This window comes from Rhodofomes roseus (assembly GCF_022264815.1).
Source record: "Rhodofomes roseus strain CIRM-BRFM 1785 chromosome Unknown C8Q71scaffold_28, whole genome shotgun sequence".
Taxonomy (NCBI): domain Eukaryota; kingdom Fungi; phylum Basidiomycota; class Agaricomycetes; order Polyporales; family Fomitopsidaceae; genus Rhodofomes; species Rhodofomes roseus.
In genome coordinates, this window is record NW_025952984.1 from 29,175 (window position 1) to 46,123 (window position 16,949).

Here is a 16,949-nt window from a genome sequence, read left to right on the forward strand (position 1 = left end):
TGTATGTTCAATTCTGCTGCTACGGATCTCCAGAACTCGGAGATCCATCTGCCGTCCCGGTCGCTGATGATATGGTCGGGGATGCCGAAGCGGAAGATGACTTGTAGTACGAACAAGTGAGCGAATTCCACGGTGTTCATGGTGCCTCGACAGGGGATGAACAGAGCGTATTTCGAGCATCGGTCGACCGCCACGAATATGGCGTCGAATCCGTCCGAGAACGGTAGGCCGGTGATGAGGTCAAATGAGATCCATTCGAACGGGCGGTTAGGCACGGGGTTTGGTCTTAAGAATCCGGCTTTCGCTCTGTGGTCGGCTTTCGTCTTCTGGCAGACGTCGCAAGACATAGCGTAGTCTTTGACGTCTTTGCGTAGGGTTGGCCAAAAGAATCTGGAGTTGATACGCGTAGCTAACTTAGCTGGGCCCTCGTGGGCAGATTCGTATGGAGAGTCGTGGATCCTGGCGATGAGGGGGAATACTTCCGATCGAGGGACGCACAATCTGACTGGGTCTGAACCCGTCCGCATGAACAGCAAACCCGAATCGTCCGTAAAGAAACATTGGCCTGCGAACTTCTCTAGCCCTGGCTCGGAAGCTTTCGTCCACTTCGTTTTGAAGAAAGCATCTTTAGCGTAGCCCTTCACGAACTTCTCGCGGTATTCGCTACTGAGTTCGATGAGAGCTGTAGGGGGAGAGACGTCCTCTGGCGGCCCGTAGAGGGAGCTAGGATCCGCAGTTGTGGGAAGGGACGGATTAGATCTCGATGCTTTCGTCGCGGTCTCCTTCCTCTTCTTCTGGGTAGCCACTACGGGGGGACGCCGATGTTCTTTGAACCTCGTTGAAACTGGGGCCGCTAGTTTATCCTCGCTGTCTACGCCGTCTCGGGCCTCGTCGTAGTTCGGAGTACTCGCGCAGATCAGAAAATCGATCATGCTCCGAGTATCCTCATCTCTCGAGCAGATCGGTACTTCGATCATGCTCTGAGTATCCTCCTCATTCGACCTGTATCCGCCCCCCACGCTGAGGCCCGAGTCGTCGATGGGGTTGCCACTGAAGGGGCTCCATGCCGGCGAAGCATCAAGGACATCCTCCCATGATTGGATGAGCGTAACGGCCGCTGCCATCTTCGCCGCTGGAGATCGTTCCGCGGCTGACTCGGCCGCTGCGGGCTTGACCTGGTCTGTGATGATTGGAACTGACGGGTCTGATAGAGGCGAGTCGTGGGCTGGGGGTTCTCTAGGAAGTCGTGACAGTGGGTCGACGTTGGAGTGTACTCGACCCGCTCGATGCACGATATCCAAGTTCGGCAGATATGCTGCAAACACGGCCCCCCAGGCCGCTAGTCTGCGATTAGTGTTTTCGTAAGTCCTGGCCCACTGAAGCGCCGCGTGATCGGTAACCAGGGTGATTTGTTCTCCTTCTATGAAGGGCTGGAACCGCACGAGACCGTCCTTCGCCGCTAAGGCTTCGCGTTCCGTGGCCGAATAGTTGCGTTCGGCGGGTTTGCAAGTTCGACTCCAGTATGCGATGACCCTCTCCACGTAGACGGTGGTTTCGTCTAACGTGGAGGCCCACTGACCCGCTGGGGGGCTATCGTCGAACTTGCTGGATATTCGCGAGGTGAGGCAGGGGACAGGGGATCCTTCCCCAAAGGCCTTGCTCAGTCGATCATAGGCTCGCGTCCCCTTGAGATCGCCAACTTGGATCGGTTGCACTTGCTGCAAACAGGCTCCTAGGGCGATGTCTGACGCGTCGGTATATAGTCGATATGGGCTACCAGCCGCGGCGTGAGCAAGGACCGGGGCCGACTGGAGAACGTCTTTCGCGCGTTGCCATGCTGATTCGCATTCGGCCGTCCAATCCCACTTATGATCCTTCTTCAATAGTTCGAATAGAGGCGAGACAATGAATGAATAATAAGGGATATAAGTGGAGAAGTAGACGGTCATTCCTAGGAAGGTTTGCAGATCGGACACACGTTTGGGACGCGCTAGTTCCAGGACGGCTCGCACTTTCTCGTGATGCGTGGAGAATCCTAGGCGGGACACTTTCTGTCCTAGCAGCAAGATCGATGTGTAACCGAAGTGACACTTGGGCGGGGACAGCGTGATGCCCGAGGATATGATGGCTTTGAGTACCTTGTCCAGGTGGTCGATGTGTTCGTTCCAAGAGCGGGAATACACGACGATATCGTCGATGTAGACCAACGAGAACAGCCAAAGGTACGGAGCTAGAACTCCCTGCATGACACGCTGGAAGGCCGAGGGGCCGTTGCGCAGCCCGAAAGGTAATCGTTTGAACTGGAATAGCCCGTGATGAGATCGGAATGCCGTCTTTTCCCGATCGTTTTCCGCGACCGTGAGTTGCGTGAAACCGGATAGCGCGTCGAGGGAAGTGAGCACTTGCGCGCCCGACAGGGCTTGAAGGATCTCGTTCTGCCTGGGGATGGGAAATTCGTCCGGCACGGTTACCGCGTTGAGGCGTCGGTAGTCCACGCACAACCGGGGTTTACCGTTCCGGTAAGCTATTAGTACGGGAGCCCCCCAAGGACTGTTCGACGGTTCAATCACATCGAGGTTCAGCCAAGCTTCGTGTTGTTTATCGATAACTTCCCTTTTGGCGGGTGAGGCCGAATACATCGGTAGCGACACAGGCTTGGCTTCGGGCTGCAGTTTGATTTCCACTTCGGTCGGATTATGACCCAGTCGACCGTCGAAAGCGAAGGCGGCTTGATTCACGCGTAGCATGCGGATAAGTCGATCACGTTGCTCTTTGGGCCACTCAGGCCCAATGTCGAGGAGTTTCTCCAGTTCGCTCGACGGGTAAGTCTCCGGATCGGGGAGTTCGGCTGTCTTGGGCCCCCACTGATCGTCCAGATCCTCGGACGAATTCACGACATTATCTTCGGTCGGAAGCACTCCAGCAGCCCCTCGTATGAACGTCTGGACTGTTGAAGCTTGCACAAGTAGCTCGGGGGTGGACTCGGCGAAGTACCCCTCGGGAGCGTGAAGGAGACCCAGAGTCTCGCCTTCTCGGACCATGTACGGGCGATCCGTAGGGTTGGTCACGGGAACAAACAGGTGATCGGAATTGATCAAAGTTGGAGTTGTTAACAAGAAGGTCCCGTCCGATTGACCGAGCACTGTTTTCTCGATAAACCACTGCGTCTGAGAGCCGAGCGGAGGTCTGATAGGCACCGGACGACAAGAGTGCGGAGCAATTCGCACATCCTGCGCAGCCAGGGCAGAAGGGCGTTGGGTTTTAATGAGCTCTCGATGTCTGTCAGCCCGACGTCGTCGATGGGTTTTGGCGCGAACGAATTTGGAATCGACCGCCTTGACCACTACTTTGAGGCTCGGCCTTTCCTTACGCACTGAGGATGATGCTTGAATCGAATACCCCGTATTCCCGACTCGTATAGCAGATCCTTCTGTTACGCTGCGAGTGACGCTCAATTCGTAATTTACGTGGAAATCTTCTCCCAAGAGCAGTGGCGCGGACATTCCAGGGACCACGTAACATTCAGCCACCATTTTGAGGACGTGACCTTGCTCCGTTTCGACGTATACTTGGGTCTGGATGTATCCCGATATGCGGAAACCTCCTGTCAGTTGAAATAGGTTCATGCGAAGCCCTTGTTTGACCTTAGGGCGAGAAGCGACGGGAAGCGACTCGAGGTATTCTTGGGAAATCAGCGAGATGTCGGCGCCCGAATCTGCCCTACAGGTTACGGGAGGATGGGACAAGCACCCTAGGCGCAACGGAAAGGACAGGGCAGCTACCCCAACGGTGGAATGCCCTGCGGGCGGATCACGTACTCTAGCGAGGGGAACGATTAGGGGATCGCCTAGTTTAGGAGGGGCGTAAGCGGCAGGGACGCTGTCGTCCACTGCGGCTGCGGTCCTCGCGAAACGGTCCGGATGGCCAGAGTAATGCGAGGACCCATCCACGGACAGAGCCTCGGCTAACATGTCAGTCAGGGAGTCAGTCGGGTCACGCCTGAGAGTCTCGATCTCTTCGAGGAGGTGCGGATGGTCGGTAGGCAGCGGATGCAAAGGGCGCGACGGATCTTCGTCGACGTCCTCGCATGTAACGCTCAAGGAACGCTTCATTTTTACCGATGCTTCGAGTTGTTCTCCTTCGGCTCGGCGAACATCCGCCCACAAAGCGTTAGACAGTCTGGCATTGTTCATGTTACTACAGATATAGGCGACGAACGCCTCCTCGTACTCCTCGTTCTCATGTTCATCACAATTGTACTCGGCGTTAATTAGAAGGGCTCTTCGGCCGATGTCATACTCGTTCCAATGGGGGCAATCCCGATCCCAATGGAAAGGACTACCGCAAACTCGACAATCTCCTGGAGGAGGCCGTTTGCTCTTGACGGAATCATCTCGAGGGTACTTATGACCGGCCGGAGGCGGTCGGCGACTGGCTCCTCTCGTGGGACGAGACGGGGGAGCCCTCGACTGAGTATTGAGAGCGAGAGCTTCGCGAGCCGCGTCCCCATTCGCCGCGGCCGGAACGGAATTCTCGTTCACGGTCGGGGGAACGAGAGGAGGATCGTCTTCCTCTTCGAGATCACTAGCGAAACCTCCCGAACGGCCATCCACTGCGAAGGCTCGTCGAGCCGTAGAGAAGGTCCGCGAATCGGTTTTCGAAGAGGGGAGGTGGAGCCGTTGTTCGTATTGCGAGGTACGCGCGGGGGCCATCGACGCGAAGGCTATAAGCTCGTCCGACTTGTCCGCCACTTTGGCCATCAGCGCGGCAACGGTCTCGATGGAATCCAGCGAGAGGACCGTGGACCAAGTGGGAGGAGCGTTCTGCATCACCGCTGCTATTTCGAAGGCTGGGTCTTGCAACGCGCTGGTTAGATGTCGGTGGTACAAGAGTCTGCGATCTACGAAATCCATAGGGAGTTCCTTGTCATGTCCGGACTGACGGAAGCGTTGCCCATCGTACTGGGTACGTAGAGACACTTCAAACTTGTGCGTGAAGAATTGGATCTTGATGCCTTCGTAGAGCTTCCACCAGTCGGAGGAGTATAGCTTCTGGGTCTGGAAGTCGAGGAGTTGCCACCAACGCTCCGCGCGACCAGTGAACTTATCCGGAGCGGCTGCTCCGAGGTCTCTCGCGATGGAGTCGTTCTTTCTGGCCAGGTTATTCATCTTGTGCAGATAGATGAGGATCGTATTGTGACTTCCGTCCCAACTAGGGATGGAACTTCGCGTAATCTTCTGGTCGAGCCTAAGACCTGCCTCTTTAGGCGCAGGGAGTTGTTGGATGATGATGGTGGGTCGATTGTCAGGAGAAGAGTTTGGCGCGGCAGTTCCCCCGTAAGGAGGCTCTCCTCCTGGAGGGCCGCCGTCACTCCCTCTATATCGTCGTCGGTCGTAGGGATTTCGAGAGGGAGAGCGGTCGCTTCCGCCCGGTCTACGATTGTTCCCATCTCCGTCTCCACCTCCTCCATCTCCTCCTCCTCCAGGGGGACCACCAGGTCCAGGAGGGCCACCGGGGGGAGGACCTTCTCTTCCTCGGCTGGAGTGGCTTGAATGAGATACGCTGGGAGACCTAGAGTCGTGACGATTCTGTTCTGCCTTGTTCGGAAAACCCGACGCAGGAGGGACGTTTCCTCCATGCGCCGGATGACCGGAAGTGCGCGACTCGTAGACGAAGGTCTTCTTGCCATCCGCACCAGCGGATTGACGCGTTTGTTCGTAATAATGACCTTCTAAATGAGGCGGGGCGTCTCGTAACGGAGAGTTCTGGCGGGAGGCGAAGGTTGGAGGTCGAGGAGCGGAAGAAGGTCGAGCTGACGGGAATACGGCGTCACGTACGGTCTGCGCGGCCGCGGATTCGGGAAGAGCAATTGAATGCCCGCGCGGCCAGGGCGCTGAGGATCTTCGCTCAGATGAACGAAGTTCCGGGGCAGGAGTTCCTAATCCCGGAGCGGCCGAGTCCTTTCGGGAGTGAGGGGGGTCTTGAAATTGGACTTTTCTTCCTACGTCTTCCGCGACCTGAGGGAGCGTGAAGTCGGAGTTCGCGTGACTCGACCGATGGGAATAACGCGGGCGCGTGTCCACCGTAGGAGGGAAGCGAACACTTCCTTTCGTCATGATAGGAGAGGAAGGTTCGGAAGGTACGGAAGGAGACGCTCGAGTTATGTCCAACTCGACTCGCGCAGCCGAAGACGTCCGTGAAGGATGCACGGCGCTTCCAGCCATCGACACGGAAGCTCCGTGTACTACTGGAGTGACGAGCAGCGAAAGCGGGGGCCATCGGAACCGCTGGTCAGGAGGGATTTGCAAGTTTGCTAATTCCGGGTCAACGCCTTCCGAGTTCCCTAGACGTCTTAGAACGACCGCTTGATATTCGGGAGTCAGGTTCGAGAAGATATCGGGGTGGTCGAGCCATTTGTCGATCATCATACGCTTGGAGTTCGAAGCGCGGACGTGTTGGCTAAAGTCCGAAACCGTGGACTTGACGGAATCGGGGTAATTCATCCCGTCGTGAAGGGCCCGTCGCTGATGGATCAGCGTAACCGCCTTAGCTGCACGGTATTGGACGACTCGGAAGGCGTCCGAGATGAGCCCACGAGAGGCCGAAGCTCGGAGGGTGCTCATGAGTGAGCCCGCGTGATCCGTCTTCCACTTGCGATTCGCATCCTCCAAGCGCAGCATTTGATTGACCAATGATTCGAGACCCTCCACTATATAGTTGATGCGCAGCATCGCTCGGGCCTTGATTCGGTACCGAGATTCCTTTCCTTCGAGGTCAGCGGCGTCGATGATGTCGCGAGGGTCTAAGTCTTCGGCAATGAAGATGTTAGTCTCCTCGAACAACGTTCCGAAATTTCCTATAGCGTCCCGAGCGTTGAGGTCGTTGAAGGTGGCCTGAGCTTCCGCCGGCTTGCGGAGGTGAGCCTTGAATCGACCGGACTCGTCCACTAGGTCCCGGAGGTGGACCTTATCGACGGCCTCCTTCGCGGCTAGCCTAATTTCCTCGGCCGAGACTGAGGAGTTCGCAGGAGCCGAGACCTCGGGGGAATCATTTGACTTCCAAGGAGTGGACGTGGCGACGGGCTGGGGGACGTACACGGGTGCTCCAGAGGTGCTGACCTCCACGGGGCAGAACCAGTCGGCAGGGGAAGGAGTGACCGGAGGCGAGTGCTGGGCGCTCCATCCTGGCGGCAGCGCAGTCTGCGAGCTGTTATCAGCTGGCCGGGGGCGGGGCGACTCGACAAACGTCGAGGGTTGGATTTCGCGTGGAGGTTGCACTCCGGAAGGGGGATCATTGTCCAGAGTTCCTGGGACAAGCAACGTCCGTGGAAAATCCGGAGAGGCGACCGGATGGGAGGAGACCGAGGAGCGGGCACTATCGCTCACTCGGCCTTGGGAGGGGAGAAGGGGTGTAATGGGCAACTTACCGAAGCCTCCCACATCCTCTACGTCCTCAGTCGTGGCGACTCTTCTTCGTGCCGTCCGTTCGGGAGTTGGGGCCGAGATGTGCGTGAAGGGCGAGGCTGATCCCGAAGGGAGAGCCGACGAAGGACGAGATGGCCGTGAGGCATCGCCGAGGAACGAAGTACCGGCAGCAGGGGTGCGCGCGGTCATAGCGGCCGGTCGGAGAGGAAAGGGAGGTAGAGAGTAAAGGTTACGAACCGGTAGAGCAGTGGACCGTTCCCCTGAGTGTCCACCAATGTGAGAGACGGTGGTTTCGTCTACTCGCAAAGGTAGGGAACGGGCTGCTTAGCGGCTCGAACGTTGGTGGTCGCTTCGCGACCTGGTCGTAAAGGGAGTCGTTAGGGTCGTGTGCTGGCGAGGAGCCAGCCGGGAGCTGGGTGCCTGACCGAGGCGAGGAGCCAGTGAGTCACGCAAGCTGTCGTGTGCTGGCGAGGAGCCAGCAAGATACGAGTGGTCGAGTCTAAGCGAGGAGCCGACGCGACTAGTCGTGGTCGTGCGAGGGCAGATGGCCAGCGAGAAGGGGGCGTGCCTGTAGCGAGGAGCCCAGGGGACGAGTGAGCGAGGAGCTGTACTCGAGGCAGGAAGTGGCGAGGAGCCTCTTCCCCAGAACGGCGAGGAGCACGCTCTGTGCGTCGAGGAGCGAGGAGCTCGCACGACTAGGTAGCTTTCTCCCAATTCGGACGGCGCGGTATCGCACACGGACGAAGGAGTAGGAGATCAAGAAGCTAGCGTCTAATTGCTGGACGCGCGTGAGGTAACCGTGAGCGCGCGTCTAAGTGATTACAGTAGGTTTACAAATATGTACTAATTAATTATGGACGAGGAACGAATACTTGCGGGTCGCGATTCTCGTAGGTGTTCCTATACACGTTAGCGTACGCCGCTTTGATGCGTTCTACCGCATCCATAACACTGACCAGTCACCATTGAACAGTGTTTCTGGCGACGCCTCCGCTTCAGCCACGCCTTCGTGGAGCTCGTCTACACTGCTTCAAGTATCGCATTCATCGCCGTTGGCGTCGCCGGCGCCACTTGAAGTCCCGTCCGCTTCAGGTCCATCTCCTTTGTCACCATCGCAGATGACTTGGACACGATCCGAATCGCCCGCCCTGCTCTCTCCCGGACAGCTATACAATATGCAGCGAGCGTCGTCGCCGTCAGAAACTTTCATGGCATATGCTCCAGATGCTCAGAGACAATCCAAGTCATTGACGGCGCAGTGATAGATACAGGTCAAAGTCTCAGCATTACTCGCCCGTCGACTACACTGTCCGAGTCTGTAACGCGCCTGGGTACTGCGCGTCGTCTGTCTGTTCCACACATTCAATCCTCCTGCAGTCACGGTCATTAACGTAGTAATCCACTAATTCTATTGTATATATGCGATGACTTTGCGACAATATGACTCATAGTATGGATCATTCCCCCGAACTTGAAGTGGTACTGCCGACTTCAAGTTGAGCCTGTGGACACGCTCGACTGTCCCGCCGCCGGGCACTGAGAGTCACAGTGACGCTTTGGAGTACTGCACAGGTGTAGCCTCGGATCACCGGTTCTCACAGACGAGACTCAATCTCCGCTCTGAGGCTGGTATCATGGAGCTACTCTATATGAGTGATTTGAGTTACTCCAGTTTTCCTGATGTAGTGCAATGAGCAAATACATCAGGATGATGCGACATGGCACTATAGATAGAACGTGCTGGAAGGCACTGGAAAGGACTGGACAGGCCTAGATCAATGATGTGATCAATGATGTGAAGTGATGTGATCAAGGAATGTGATGGAACATCAAGGAATGATCTGGAATATGATGGAACCATGTGGAATGTTCCGTACAGGTCTAAAACAAGTCATGTGCTGCAGGTCTGGATCTAGTCCATCAAGAATGTACGTAATATGTAGCAATGAAGAACATAAGTCCATAACGGGTAAGGATAAGTCCTATCCCATGTGATAACACTTGAAATAGTCAAAGTTCAACACGATCTACAGTTAGAGTCGGGTTTGTGCTTAGTGGCATCCTCAACTATTGTTGTAACACTCTATTCACTATAATCGTAACAGACTTACTTCGATCAACCAAGTTTCTTAGCTTCACTAAGAACGTAGGCACTACTGTGCCACTCCAAACTTAGTGCTTGAACTTGTTGAGCAAAATCGATTCTCGATTGACTAATCCTCATAAGTCGATCACTCAAATTGTTGTGTTAATCCTCTTCACAACGAGATAATCCTCAATTCATTTCTTAACTAAGGCAACTACGATTACGTAGCTACTGACGGCTGTTACTAAGTAAGTACTCGGTAAGTTAGCAATCCCAGTACATAACAGGTATGAGCTAAAGCTGGGCAATGGTTGAATACTACATGATGGGGTCCTCTGAGGATATTATTGGGTTGAACATTGTGTTTGGGAGCAACTGACTCCCAACCTACACAGCCAATGTGTAAAGAACATCACTAATGGACCTGTACTAGCATTTGCAGCCATGACAAAGATACTGCCCTCAATTTGGAGGTCGAGATAGGCAGCAGGGGGGAAAGCAGTGAGAGGGTGATTTGAGGGCTGTATCGCTTTATTGGTATGATTCTGGACTGCATAATGGACAATGGCAGTGTCTTTGGATGATCTTATTTGAGGAAACAATCAAAGAAGATAAAAAGGGAAATTCAGAACAAACAGGAGGTCAGGTGGTTTGAGCCCCTGCCAGTGTTGCCCTAACATCTACGTACATTGGGACGTCCTGCTCCAATTTCCCATCATTGCCAAACACAATATACAGAGTATTCTTGCTGGTTTCCTTGACATCCAAAATCTCTGCGGCAAGCCACACATACCCGAACTCCTGCACCACCAGCAGTTTAGGGAAGCACACCATGCATCCCCTCTACACAAGTGAGTCCTCCAGCACCCATCCAAGTTGGAGAGCTAGCTCCATGCCCCTTGTGAAGTCTGTTTGATACCATGGGCTGACTGGTACCACTGGGTATGGGATCCCCCATACAATATGTAGGGTCTGCTGCCCATCCACTTCAATGTATGTTGAAGGCTAGAGCAACAATAGAGTAGAACACACTAGCAACCAAAGTTACCTTTGAAGACAGATGTATTGAGGCAAGCAAGCATAAGAGATATACTATCATAATAGAATGGTATACCCATGGCGCAAGTATCTAGATCAACCAAAGAGCCAAACAGCAATCATACCTGAAGAAAGTCTGTCCGTAGTGAATCTGCGTCCCCTCTATGTTTTGCACTGGCCCACAAGACCGGGCTGCCCGTCAGGAACTCGCGCACACCGGGGCCCTTGACTGGCGCGCTGGTCTTCCTCTCACCGCCTCCGCCTACAGGCGTCCCAGCCCGAACCGGGACAAGCGGGCCGTCGGGCGCCATGAGCGGTAATGTCGGCGGAGGGCGCAACGGGACAGCAGCGTAGCCGCCCCTCGAGTCTGCAAAGACGTACCCGGAAATGCCGCTCCCAATTGCACTCCCGCTACCGCTTGCGGCATGACCAACGCCGACGTTCATGCTCGCCAGGCTCGCGTCGCTCATCTCGAGGTTGACCTGGGATGTGGAAAAATCCCTGGAGCCAGTTCCGAAGGGGTTGTGGAGCGAGAAGCTCGCGACGCTCTCGCCACCGCCGCGGTAGTTCATCATGATCGTGCCGGTGCGGGCGCCGCGGCCTGAGATGGCCTCGGAGAAGGCGCTCGACTTGGGCGTGTTCGGAGGCGGGGCGCCGAGGCGAAAGGCGTGTTCATGCCTGCGCTTGCGGCTGTAGAGGTGGCGGAGGAGGGCCCAGACGCCGAGGAGGATGAGCGCGACGCCGAGGACGCCGCCGAAGACGCCGGCGAGGATGGTGGGCACTTTGGATGAGGAGGAGGACGAAGTGCTGGAATTGTCAGCGGTGGACGGCCTGTGGGTAGGGGTGAATGAGTTTGCATGAGAACGACATGTGTGAAGATTAGCAAGACGCTCGGACGGCTTACGTCGCAAGTCCGTTGCCAGCCGAAGACGTAGATGTCCTATAGGGAGACGGAGACTGTCAGTTCCTGACTAACGTTCCAACCTGATTCGGAAGCAGCCCGGAACTGAGAGCGAAGGAGAGGGGCGGAGACGTAAAGCATCCCGCGGTGCGATCGCGGACTGGGGATGTCATACAGTCCGCGTGTATAACGGACAGACACCGAATGGGCAGCGCGACAGAGAGCCGGAAACGCGGCCCGAGGATCGTCAGGCACAGGAGGCGATGGAGAGCGCGCCGAGTTGGCCCAGCCATGCCACGCATTCAGCGGAGCATATGCGGCAGACGCGACGGGCCTGGACGCGGCGTCCGTGGCCGTTCACTGCCCAGTCATAGCTCCGATGTCGCGGGGAGTGGATGGCGGTGTGCGGGCTGCGCACGTCTGAGACTTGTGCGGACGCGGAAGGCGTGTGGGCCATCGCGGAGGGTGAACGAAACATGATGTGCAACAGTTGGATGAGCGCCGCCTCCGTGAATGATGCAGCCCGAGCGGAACCACAGGGCCGCGACATGGTGTGGAAGGCGAAGAGGAAGACGGCAGATGTGGGGACTCACTCGCTTGATAGATAGGGTGGTGTTACAGTCGCCACAGCGGCGGTGGTCGTCGCGCCGTTTGTGAGACTATGCGTCGCGTCAGAAGCGAAGGCGTCATTGAGAGGCAGAAACACGCACTTTCCGTCCGTAAATGTCAAGAAATCTACATCCAGCCAGTTCCCGCGATCCGTAAAGACGACCTTGAGAGAGACAAAGTGGGTGCCGGCAAGGTTGTCGGCCGAGAAGTCACGCTGAAAGAGGAGTTGCTGAAACTGGGTCGTGGCTGCGTAGGCGGACTGGTTGGGAAGGACGGTGTCATCAAACTGAATGGTATAGTCGGCCTGGAGTAGCGGCGTAAGCGACGGACAGGCTCGCAGTCGAAGGTGAACGTACGTGGCCAGGCCCAGTCGAGCCGTAGATGGCTACGGCAGACCCGCTGAAGGTGAGGTTGACGGTCGCGCCGTCCTGCTCGGCGACGTGATAGGTACGCTCAAAGTACTCATCGAGGTCGGCATTGTCGGAGGACTGGACGCCCCACCCGGAAGAATAGACAATCTGGCCGGCGTCGTCGTCGAGGGTAAAGTTCATGTGAGACGGGGGGAGAAGGAAGGCTAGCAGTTGGGAGAGTAGCGTCTGCGCCGGGCGCGCATGAGCTTGAAGACGAAGGAGAGGCTGCGAAAGGACGGTGGGCAGAAAGGAAGGACGAAGGGGGAGTGAACGCGAGAGACAAGGAGTGGGCCGCAGCGGAGGACAGCCTGCGACCCACTGATACGCGCGCCCTGATCGTGCCTCGTCCCGCCCAAGTCCGCCCGCTCACCCCTCGCCAGCCGCCGTCCAGGCAAGCCACGAGTGCACGCGCCAACCGCTGAGGGCGGCGAGGAGCAGCGTGGCCTGATGGGCGGCGGGCGGCAGGGGCTGATGGCCATAAGAGGCAGGTTTTGTGGGTCTCTCGCGGGAGGATCGCCTCGCAGAGGATAGCCTCGCGGGTGCATGTGTGCACGGGCGAAGGCGAGCGACGTCGCTATGGGCGTCGCTGGGCGCAGGTGGTCGCCCGTCCATGCGACGGCAAGCCATGCTGTGTGCCCCACTGCAGCGCGGAGAGTGTCCACCAGCCATCTTCGCACCCGGCTGTCGCGCCCCCGACGCTCACCTTCATCGCTGTCGAGAAAGCCGTGTAGCCCTGGCGACCTTCCCCCCTCGACGGCGATGCGGCCAGCGCAGTGATCCGACGTCCTCCTCGATTGCTGCTCGATCGGCATCCTGTACCTCGTCCTGCAATCGACGCAAAGTGAGTGCATTCTTCGATCAGCCCTGACCCAGTTGTTCACGACCAATTCGACCCCCCAGGCACCGTCGTAAAGTCGGTCCGGGTTTGTCAATGAGACCATGGCATTCCGCGAAGCCATTGTATCGCGGGACTGTGACGCTCCCGTACGATACCTTGGAGACTGAACATGCTATGTCTGCGCCGCGCAACAGATCACTGACCGCACCACACATGCATTGACAGCGCGAACGTCTCGAAGTTCAAACGACGATATGTGGCAAAGCGATTGGTATTGGTATACAGTATCTCCCTGCGCGGGAGCTTCTAGTAGCCACAGCAATGTACACTACTTCGTATTTAGAGCACAGACAGAGACACATAACTGGAACGTACACAGCAATCAGGGCAGCTAGGGATTTTGTGACGCTCGCCGAGGAGCGCCGCGCAACAACGTGCAAAGTACGAGGCAGAAGGGAGACGCTATAAACAAAGCAAGTGCGTGCGAGGTCCAATGCTTGTATGGTGCGACGAAAGGAGAAGGGGTCACCGCGCCCGACGACGATGATTAGAAGCTGACGCGGCGTGTAAAATATCGATGAGTCTGTCGAGGAACGTCACGGAGGGATACATACACTGTGATATAAACACCTGCAGTTCGTGGACATTGGGTAACATCGGCGTAGGCTGCCAAGAATCAGAAGAACAAGAGCAGGAAGCGGTAGCATGAAAAGAAACCAGATAACGGGGAAATTGCAGACGCACGATTAACCGTTGCCCTTACTATAGCCGAGACACGGCCGCTCTCCTCGCGAGCGACGGACAGGCCATGGTTGTTGGCGCACGAGACGTCGCGCGCCGTCTGGCCTCTCGCGCTACCCGCGTGCGACGTCTACGCCCTCATTCCAACGGTAGCGGGGATTCGTACTTGATCATTCCCTCGGGACTCTGCCCCGTCGCCCCCGCCGCTCCCGAAGCTCCGTGGACTTCCAGCGACAGATCCAGTTGATCCGGCCCGTCCACCAGGTGATAGGCCCCGTCCAACATCTGCTGGTGATGCTGGTACTCCTCCGCGTCCCCATCCGCCAGCGACAGGTGAGCCTGGTCCATTACCGGGTAGCCCTGCGTGTAGTACGGATGACCATCCTGACCCAGCTGCACCTGGTGCGTGTCCAGCGGGTGCGGACTCACGTTGGTGCCATACGTTTGCGCGATCCGCTGCATATACTCCTCCTCCTCCTCCGAAAAGCGCCGATTCGCGAGGACCTCCTCCCTCTCGCGCTCGCGCTCCTGGGCCGCCTCGTGCTGCTGCCAGCGCAAATGCTCCTGCTGCTTCCGGAGCTGCTCCTCCTGCTGCCGGCGGAGCTCGAGCGAATACCGCTGCGCCTGCGCCGCGGAGAGTCTCGGTCCCGTATTCATACCCGCCGCCAAATTCTGAGCCTGCTGCTGACTCTGGTGTGACATCGCGGTCGACAAGTGCGAGTTGTGATGCACTCGTGACGAGTCCGGAGGTGGTGGGCCGCGAGAAGGCTGATGGCGAGGTACGTTCGCGTGCTGCTGCTGAGCCCGGGCCTGATGCTGCTGATAGCGGTAGAATTGGTCGAGCTGATGCTGGTCCACCGGCATCCCCATCTGGCTCATTGCAGAGCTCCATGACGGAGAGCCGCCGAGACTGGGGGCGAGACTCGCTGCCGTACTCGTGTTCGACACCTGCGTAAAAAGCATCTGCTGGTCCTCCCCGGCTGCGTGAGCCTGGTGGAGCATCATCGTCGTCGGATCCCGAGAAAGGTCGTTTCCGAGGATTGCTGTACGGTGCGGATGGTAGTGCTGCTGCATAGTCTGGGGTGAGTGGCGCTGTGGCTGGAGCGTGGAATGAAAACGGAGAGTCGCTGTACCCTCCGACGGGAGACGTCGGCTCGCGTTCGTAGTAGCCATCGTCTCGTCCATCCCAGCCATATCCATCGCGAGCTCGTAGGCTCTGGACGCCCCCATGACGTCCAACTGCAGAGAGGCTGGGTAGGCCGACGGCTGGTGGAAGCTCTGCGCGAGCGCCCATCCGTTCAGCTCCGGGGACACCGTAAGCATTGGATGCGGAGTAGTAGTATGCGGCGGGAGCGGTCCCTGGGCGAGCTGCGGTGCTGGGCCGTCGCCCAAGCCCGACGCTGGGTGTGGGTAAGGGAAGTACATGTGACTCGGTGAGTGGCCCTGTGCTCCCGGAGACTGGCCCTGGGAGATAACCTGCGCCTGTGGGTGTTGGTGGGGGCGGGAGAGCGATGGAGGAAGGGAGGGCGGCGGAGACGACGGCTGCGAGGGGTGGGAGGACTGTGGCTGCTGATGCTGGGGCGGCGTCGTGCGGGGCGCGTGGCGGACCACCATGTCCTGCGGGAGACCCGCTGACGAACTCGGAGACACCGAAGTTGAAGGCGGCGGCGGAGGGGACGAGAAAGGACTGGCCCGGGTGCGCGGGGTGGGCAGATGGGTTTGACGAAGCGGCAGGCATGGCTGCAGGGTTACGAAAGGACTGGCCGGGGTCACGAAAGGAATGGCTGGTCGTCTGGCGCATGCTGGGCCGGTCGACGTCGGACGTCTGGACGTGCCAGGGGGTGCCCGCGGCGGAGTAGAGCGCGCCGGCGCCCTCGTAGCCCGTGCTGGTGCCCGGACGCTGGTGAAAGGCCGGGAGGACGTGGATGCCGTCCTCGCGCTTGATGTCCATGGTGGGGACGGTGCTCGAGGCGGCGGCGGCGGCGGAGGCAGCGGCGGACGTGGCATGGTTGCGCTTGCGGGCCCCGCCCTTGGTGGCGGCGGTCATGCTGGCGTGGAGGGAGGTGAGGTCGTGCATCATGCGCTCGTTCTGGTCCTGCTTGTCGGCGTGGACGGTCTGGGCGTGCTGGCGGAGGTTGTCGAGGCGCGAGAACTGCTTGCCGCAATGGCACGTGAAGGGCCGCTCGCCGGTGTGCTTTCTGGCGGGGCGCGGCGGCGGTGAGGGCGTGCGGGGGCGGGGTGTGCGGGGGACGTACCTGATGTGCCTGGCGAGGTGCTCGCTCCTGCTGAACACCATCCTGCAGTCGCCGTAGCCGCGGCACTGGAACGTCTTCGCGGGCGCGGGGCGGTAGCGCTTGTTGACGCCGGCGGCGGGGGCAGCGGTCGGCGAGGCGGGGGCGGCGGCGGGGCTGGCGCGGTCGGCGGCGACGGGCTGGGCGACGGCGGCGGCGGCCATGTTTGGATCGTCGGCGGGAGGGACGTGCGGGGATGGTTGGCTGTCCATTGGCCCCGTCGAGGGCGGGTCGTTCAACCTAAAAGGTGCCTGAGCCTCTCAATTAAGGCACGTCGGAGTTCCAATTGCTACCGCCCCCTCGGCTCAGGCACGCCGCGACCCCGGCACCGATTCCACTCTTTTCCTCTTGTCGATCCCACCGCCCGGCCTCATTCCATATGCGGCGCCGCGCCGGCCGCCCGATATGGACAGCAGCATTCGCCCGCCCCGCACGCACCGCCCGCTGCCACCATCGCGCGTGGCCGATGACAGCGTCCCCGCACCCGGACACCGCCGCCTCCTCCGTGGCCCCCTGCTGCCAGTGCCCAGTGTGCTGCAGTCGAGGCCGACGTGCCCGCAGGCCAGGCCAGTCCCTGCCTGATCTGATCCGGCTCAGCTACTGCTCCCATC

General features: G+C 58.4%; 3 protein-coding genes across 3 annotated transcripts; all 3 read right to left on the reverse strand.

Moving 5' to 3' along the window:
* Positions 1 to 5,731: 5,731 nt before the first annotated feature.
* C8Q71DRAFT_727093 (uncharacterized protein) lies at positions 5,732 to 7,613 on the reverse strand (the record flags this gene model as incomplete). The annotated part of the gene is made up of 3 exons (XM_047921820.1): positions 5,732 to 5,812; positions 5,838 to 7,390; positions 7,427 to 7,613. The coding sequence occupies 3 exons, from the start codon at positions 7,611 to 7,613 to the stop codon at positions 5,732 to 5,734; spliced, it is 1,821 nt and encodes a 606-aa protein (XP_047774130.1).
* A 2,680-nt stretch (positions 7,614 to 10,293) lies between these two features.
* On the reverse strand, positions 10,294 to 12,721 carry C8Q71DRAFT_312754 (uncharacterized protein). The gene is made up of 4 exons (XM_047917734.1): positions 12,415 to 12,721; positions 12,160 to 12,362; positions 12,043 to 12,108; positions 10,294 to 11,379 (listed from the first exon to the last, which is right to left on the reverse strand). Exons 1-4 carry the CDS (start codon positions 12,607 to 12,609, stop codon positions 10,668 to 10,670), a joined length of 1,176 nt encoding a protein of 391 aa, XP_047774131.1. The 5' UTR covers positions 12,610 to 12,721; the 3' UTR covers positions 10,294 to 10,667.
* A 1,116-nt stretch (positions 12,722 to 13,837) lies between these two features.
* On the reverse strand, positions 13,838 to 16,502 carry C8Q71DRAFT_910926 (uncharacterized protein; the record flags this gene model as incomplete). The annotated part of the gene is made up of 3 exons (XM_047929110.1): positions 13,838 to 13,860; positions 13,921 to 16,245; positions 16,303 to 16,502. The coding sequence occupies 2 exons, from the start codon at positions 16,500 to 16,502 to the stop codon at positions 14,178 to 14,180; spliced, it is 2,268 nt and encodes a 755-aa protein (XP_047774132.1). The 3' UTR covers positions 13,838 to 13,860; positions 13,921 to 14,177.
* Positions 16,503 to 16,949: the final 447 nt, after the last annotated feature.

Excerpts from the sequence above, each read along its gene's own strand:
- C8Q71DRAFT_312754 (XM_047917734.1), bottom strand. The coding sequence starts at position 12,609 with ATGAACTTTACCCTCGACGACGACGCCGGCCAGATTGTCTATTCTTCC. Across the intron at positions 12,109-12,159 it reads TTGACATTTACGGACGGAAA|TCTCACAAACGGCGCGACGA; the intron begins GTGCGTGTTTCT and ends CGCGACGCATAG. Across the intron at positions 11,380-12,042 it reads CCACCCTATCTATCAAGCGA|GCCGTCCACCGCTGACAATT; the intron begins GTGAGTCCCCAC and ends CCCTACCCACAG.